At 46.5% G+C, this 7,245-nt stretch overlaps 1 protein-coding gene across 1 annotated transcript; it reads left to right on the top strand.

Moving 5' to 3' along the window:
- The first annotated feature begins 4,808 nt into the window (after positions 1-4,808).
- HDGFL1 (HDGF like 1) lies at positions 4,809-6,042 on the top strand. Its single transcript, XM_014865974.3, has one exon. It carries the CDS (start codon positions 4,809-4,811, stop codon positions 5,487-5,489), a length of 681 nt encoding a protein of 226 aa, XP_014721460.1. The 3' UTR covers positions 5,490-6,042.
- Positions 6,043-7,245: the final 1,203 nt, after the last annotated feature.

Raw genomic sequence — 7,245 nt, 5'->3', positions numbered from 1 at the left:
AATAACACATTTTCATGTGGCAGAGCTTGAATAAATATTATGCAAGATTCAAATTAGAAAAATATTTGTATTATTGAAACATTTTATTTAAAAAAATTTTTTCCCGAAGAGTAATTTTTAAGATCTTTAAGCCCCCCACAAATCAGCATAAGGAACTATAATTATTCTTAACCTGCCAATCTTATTAATTTTAAAGTGGCAATTTTCTTTCCATGGCCACGAAAGAGCAGTTTTGCAAATAATTCTGATCTCTCCATTTGTCCCTTCCCACACACCACCCCATAACACTCACAATTGGCCAAGGGGGCCCAAGTTACCAGCACAAGTACACCACTTGGAGGGTCTGTACCCTCATCTCTCTCTCTCCAAATCCCACCATCAAAGGCAGATAGAGATTTGACTGGCTATTCAAACCAATAATGATACAGCTCCTTGGAAACATTCCTTAAATTATCAGTTAGCTCTGGGCCATCCCCATTGATACTGAGTTAATCCCCTCTCCCAGCAGATCCCTTGAATTTCAGAAATCCCAGAGGCTTTAAAAGTTCTGCTAGGTGGGGCCTGCCAGGTGGCGCAGCAGTTAAGTGCGCAGGTTCAGCTTTGGCGGCCTGGGGTTCCCCGGTTCGGATCCCAGGTGCAGACATGGCACCGCTTGGCAAGTCATGCTGTGGTAGGCGTCTCACGTATAAAGTAGAGGAAGATGGGCATGGATGTTAGCTCAGGGCTAGACTTCCTCAGAAAAAAAAAGGGGGATTGGCAGATGTTAGCTCAGGGCCAATCTTCCTCAGAAAAAGAAAGAAAAAAAGAAAAAGTTAGGCTAGGTGGACACTGATGAAATGCAGAGACGACAAAAGACAGAGAAGGAATACTTCCTGTGACTTTCTGAAAAAGGACAGTGGGGGGATTTTCTACCTATAGTGGAGGAGGGGGACATTTTCTGTATAATATTTTAAATATAATATTTTAAAAAGAAAAGGCTTGACCCACAAATACCAAACATATATAAACACTTCTGCTGAATAAACCCAGAAGCAGCTAATATTTTTTAAGGAAGATAAAAACACACAGAAAACAATTACATTTATTTTAAGTCATCGTTTACACCAAACTAATTGAATTAAAAACTAATTAAACAAGAAAACATCAATTAGATATCTCTTCTCTCTCTTGTACAATTATATTGTTTTATTGCCCATGTTTCATAATGGTTGCCAAGCAGCTTTGAAATCTCTCATTAGTTTTCCAGAAAAGGAAACTGAGAAGTATGATATGTTTTGGACTCGAAGGTGTTTTGACAGGTACACTGTTGCTGAAATTAGGTCCTTTTTACAAACAAGCCTTCTTGGTACATTTAATTTTTGAAACATCCTGACCTATTAGAAATGTTTGACCTCATGGAGATCTAGTTCCCGAAAATTAATAATTGCAGTTGCCCATGAGTACTTGGTTTATATAATAGTCAAATCTAAAACGAACCAAGTTACCATGAACATCACTTCCCCACAATAACTTTAATAACAAGTTGGTTTCAAGGGTAAAAGGAGCCAACATCGCACCATTTAATTGCATCACTGAAAAAGCAGGTATAAAAGGAATGAGGTCTCTGAGAAAGTGGTCTCCATACTCTTTTTTTTTTTTTTTTTTGGAGAAAGATTAGCCCTGAGCTAACTACGGCCAGTCCTCCTCTTTTTCGCTGAGGAAGACTGGCCCTGAGCTAACATCTATGCCCATCTTCTTCTACTTTATATGTGGGACGCCTACCACAGCATGGCTTTTGCCAAGCGGTGCCATGTCCGTACCCGGGATCTGAAATCCGACCCGGTGAACCCCGGGCTGCCAAGAAGCAGAACATGAGAACTTAACCACTGTGCACTGGGCTGGCCCTCGTAACTCTTTAAATGTATTTGACTTTTGCTCAACCTTCCTCCCATCCTCACCTCCCTGGAATTAGCTACCATTAGGTGATAAATTCAATTGAAACACAGTGTTTTTAAAAATAATATTTCCCAGTAATAGGAACTTTTATGTTGTTTCACACAGAAGAAGTTGTGCTGGATATGTAATACGTAATTCCATCTGTAATATGGAATTCAGCTGGTGGTGGATTTTTCTTCATTCTTCAGTGCCCTTATTCATGACTCTACTCATTTTGATAAATCTTTTCCACCATTTAGCCTAATTAATAATAACAGCCTAATCCCATCCATTTCAAAATTCTTCTTCGCACTTGTTAGTACATCATAGACCTTTATACCCATTGTCTGGACTTTCATACCTAGAATCTCATTAATATTTATAACAATCCTGAGAGAAATTCTAAGTATTACTCTAAACATCTTAAGATCATGTAGCCAGAGGCTCAGAAATATTAAATCTACTCCCAGCCTTACGAGGCTGGTCAATAAGTGAAGGCTGCCAGAATTCTTTCTACATCTCCCATTACCCTTCCCATAAGTCTGCCCTAACAACTACACTCCCATTGATTTCTCCCAGAATGCCTTTGGTATTTATGTAAAGAACACACGAGCAGCCCTTGAAGACTGGATCGCATTTCTCTGTAATGAAGGCCTTTCTCTTTTAAACTATAGTCTTCAAAGACAACCGTGTTCTGTGCCAGCCCTTAGCACCACACAGTACACTAGTGGGCAACGGATGGGGGTACAAAAATGACACTCCTTTGGCTAAGAGAATACCTACTACCCTTTTCAGATCTAGATCTTTCTGTACTAGATCTTTTCACCTCTACTTCCTTTTTTGTTCCAGGTTTGGACAGGTGTTTGGTTATTTTTCTCTAACCCTCAGATCCCTACCTGTTCACCTGCTGCAATTCAACCACCCAACAATAACCTTTGACGTTTGCCTTATTCCAGGGTGGCCCATTGGCTTGTCACCATGCTCACCTTGAACAGTGTTTCTAGGTTTGGTCGTGCCTTTAGACTGAGTTGATGGCATAACTAAGTACCTTTTCTGGGTACTGAGACTTTTTCATCCTTGACCAACTTTGGTACCTGATTTGTTCATTAGTGCAGCATACTTAGGGCTGAGGAAAAAAGTCACATATAGTAAGACCTCTGCTTATAGAAACTCCACATTCCTTCCTACTATGGGTTCCACAGCTGCCCACGATTTGCTATTTTCTTCCCAGCCACTAAACATTTCTAGTTTTCCAGCACTTTTCCTATGAAATTGAGAGGAAGGAATGTGTCAGATTCATCTTTGTAGCAGAACATCGATATGTGAGTAAATTATTGATGCACTGTTGATGTTACCTAATTGGTAAAGCTGTAGATATTTGTGGGGCAGATAAGTGTTCTAAGCAAACGGCTTGACAGAAAAGCCAAAAGCACTCGCTTAGAATTATCCAAGTTCATCGTATTTGTTTTGGCTTGTTGGGAGAAATTAACTTCTTTTGCCCAGAGCATGTCTCCACCACTCAGAGGTGAAATGGCTGATCCAACCCAGCAAAGTGCAAACAAATTTGAGTTGTACTGAAATGGGTTAATGGTTCTAAATCTCCACTGGTCACTGTGGTTCTAATTCTCCACTGGTCGCTGTTGGTTACTGTAGGAAAGAACAACAGTGTAGTTAAATACGTGATTGGTATTAAAAAGTCTCAGTCATAATAGCCAAGAGGATGATTATGATGAATTTGGCTGGTTTCACTGTGCAAGTTCATAGCTAGCTACTAGGCCTCAAAAAAGGTGTAGAAAGTCGTTTAAAACTCGCAGTTACAGGGAAACGTCCGTAAATACCTGTTTAGAATAGACTTACAGGTGGAGAAAAATCTCAAGTCTCTCAGCTGAGAGGATGCTTTTTAGTCTGCAGCCCCCAAGAAGTTCTAGTTACCAACAGCATATTTGATATGAGCAGACCTCTGCCTAATTCTTAAGCACGAGCAGCCAAATTTCCCCCTCTTGTAGGGAGATACTGAGAGCATCTGACGTACTCTCCATATTATAACCATATAGTCTTATCTTTTAAAATATGCAAGAATCTCTGAAAGGGTAAAGGCCACATCCAGCACCCGATGCAAAACTTCCATGTAAAGTAGGAAATTTTGATATGGCTAATTTGACAGGGTCATGACCATGTCATTTGTGACTCCAAAAAAGTATTATTCATTTAGAATACTGGTTTCCAAGAGAAGTGCAGTCTAGACATCCTAACAACATCGCTGACTCTATCCCTTTGCCAGACCTCCACTCGGTCCTTGAGTCTCTTTGCAGGCTCCAGTCTTAGCCCTCAAAGAAATCAGAAAAGGGCTGAAACCAAGACCTGGCCGTCTCATCAACGGCTCCTGAGGCAAGAGTGGAGTTTTCCGTAGTGAGCAAATGGGGGCCCGCACGGAGACTGCAAGTTTGCACCAGCCTGTTACAAGTTTCACCGAAACAATGTGCTAACTGTGTCACTGTTTTCTTACCACACTGCCCCATTTCTTCCCTTTCTAGGCCACTCTGGCACACAACAAACCATGCAACCCTCACGGCCCAGGTGCCCTAGAGAGAGATCCGCATGGGGCCACTTTCAGCACAACTGCCACCCGGCTGTCCAAGCTATTCGCTCCATCATTCTAAAACCCCAGCGTCTACAGGACAGTCCAACTGGCTTTGGGTCTCAGAGATAATGCACTCTTCGCACTAGAACCTTCTCAGGGAGCCCGAGCGTTGACCCCGCGTCGTGGGCGCGCGCGCGGGGGTGGGGGAGGGGCCCTCGAGGCGGGGCCGCGCGACCCCCAGCTCAGCGGCCGCCACCGCAGCGCGTCGCCCACTCCGGCCGCCGCCAGAGGCCGGGTCCGCCGTCCCCCCAACATGTCGCGTTACTGCAGGCACAAGTACAAGAGGGGGGACCTGGTTTTTGCCAAGTTAAAGGGCTACGCCCACTGGCCGGCCAGGATAGAGCAAATGGCCGCCCCGAATCGCTATCAAGTGTTTTTTTTCGGGACCCACGAGACGGCCTTCCTGAGCCCCCAACGCCTCTTCCCGTACGAGGAGGCCAAGGAGAAGTTCGGCAGGCCCAACAAGAGGAGGGGGTTCAGCGCGGGGCTGTGGGAGATCGAGAACAATCCTACCGTCCAGGTCGCCGGCCAGCCCCTGGCCCAAGAGAAGAGCTGCGCGGAAGGGCCACCGCCGGCGTCCGAGGGCGACGGGGACCAGGAGAGCATCGCCGACGGCGACAGTGATGAGCAGGGGAAGCCCGGCGTCGACCAGACGGTCCAGGAGGCGGGCGAGAAGGGGCCGCTGAAGAGGAGCGCGGGGGAGCTGCCGGAGGACGCCGCCAAGCGTCCCAAGGAGGCCGCGCCAGAAGCGGAGGAGGAGGAGGCCGCCGGGGAGGCCGCGCTGCTGCTGGAGCCGGAGGAGGAGGACGCCAGCGCCATGGCCCAGCCAGGCCTGGCAGGAGGGTCGCCCCCAGAGGAGCGGGAACCCAAGGAGGAGGCCGCCGAGAAAGACGTCGAGGCCCCAGGCGTTGGAGGAGGTCGCGAGAGCCTGTAGTCACCAAAGTCTCAAGAAGAGACCCCGTCCCCCGTTCCTGCTGCGGCCTGGCTGTTACTCGGGAAACCGGCCTTGGCCTGCCAACTGGGACGCCTTCCCCGCCCCCACCCGCTGTCCTTGGCCCGCTCTTCCTGTCCACGTCCAGCCCCTGGGATTGACCTGGATGCTCAGGCCACCTGCCCTTCACCTCTCTCTCCCCACATACCTGTAAACTGAGTCAAGGCCTGTGCTCCCCGGGATGAGATGAGACCACCCTGCCCCTCCCTGCCTGGAACTGTTTCCCAAGACTTCTGTTGGGGCCTGCACCGGCGTTGCCACCCCCGGGACCCCTCTCTCCCTCCCCCAGGCATTCTGGACCTCTGTGTTGGAATCCGGAGTAGGAGGGGAAGAGGTGAAGAGAGGTGGAGGATAAAGAGCAGGGGGCCTTCCAGGGGTCTGGAAAGGGCAATCCTCAAACTATGGTGGCGGGGGCGGGTGTTGGCAGGAGAGTGACGTCTTCCTGAGCTCCTGTCCACTCCTCCCATACCTATCATCCCTGCTGCCTAGATTCAGGGAAAGTGGGACAACTTAACTGGGGAGAGCTTTTCTTTCAGAAATCCTTTTGCTGACCTAGGGAGTTCTGGGATTGTAGTTTTTCATTGGATAATTTGAGGCATCCCCGTTGTTTGTGATATGGGAAGGCTTAGCTTTGCCCAGCTTCTTGGATGGGAATGTGAGGAGGCCCCATTTAGCTCTCTGGGGCACCATGGGATGTTCTCGGGAGACCCTTGGCCACCCGTTTCGCTCTCCCCACAGCCTCAAGACTACCCTACAGTCATATACACCACCCAGGCATCAAAGAAAAGGCACATTGTTTAGGAAACCTTTTTGATAAAAGAAAATTTTAAAAAATTTAAGAACTATTCCTGGGTATGCCTCCACTCTGCTCCTAACTCTTCCAGTGGTACCCCCATTTCTGAGATGAACTCGGAGGTTCCCCTTCTGTTTGGGGTTTTGTAACCTTCTTTTTCTAGTTAAGGCTTTGGTGTTGCTTTGCAGGGTCATTTCCCATCCACATCCTCCAACCTGGTCCCCTCAGGATTGTCACAAGACCTGATATGTAACCTACCGAGACGACGGAGAGAGACGTGTCTCCTCCTAACCTCTTCCCAGTGGTCTCTCTATGCCTTTGTTCATCTTTTGTCCGTGTCACCCCTGCCCTTCTACCTTGGGCTCTTATGAAATATTGTTGACTGTAGCTTTGGGAGTTAAGATCTGAATTATTTCGGTTCTAGAAAATAAAACCCGCTGATTACTTTAAACGAATCTCAGGTCTCTTCCTTTGGTGTTTGAAGAATTGGCCCTTAGATGTAATGCTCCTCCTGTTTGCTGTCCATCCTGTGTTAAAAGCTGTTAATTTGCAAGAGGTGTTTTAGAATCACTCTTTAGAAACCTTCGTTATCTTAAGGTCTCTGCCCTTCACTCCATCTGTAGAAGTCACTGCCACCGATTAGAATGAATGGAAAGAAGTCAACTTAAAGTGTTTGAATGATTACAAACTGGGACAATAAGTGAGTTTGTAATATTCTACATGCTTTGCCAAGCAACAGATTCGGAAAAGAATAGGGTAAGAGGATTGGTCCTTCTTTGTTTTGTTGTGATTGCTGTTTCCCAGATCTTACCACTACTCTCTTTCCTCCAACACCTTTTACATGAAAAAAGGCAGTTGCTTTATATTCCCAGTTTTTAAAATATGTAGTATCTGCAGAATGTTTTG

This window comes from Equus asinus, chromosome 8 (assembly GCF_041296235.1).
Source record: "Equus asinus isolate D_3611 breed Donkey chromosome 8, EquAss-T2T_v2, whole genome shotgun sequence".
Classification (NCBI taxonomy): domain Eukaryota; kingdom Metazoa; phylum Chordata; class Mammalia; order Perissodactyla; family Equidae; genus Equus; species Equus asinus.
Note: the sequence above shows the minus strand (reverse complement) of the source record. Positions and strands in the feature narration are given on the sequence as shown.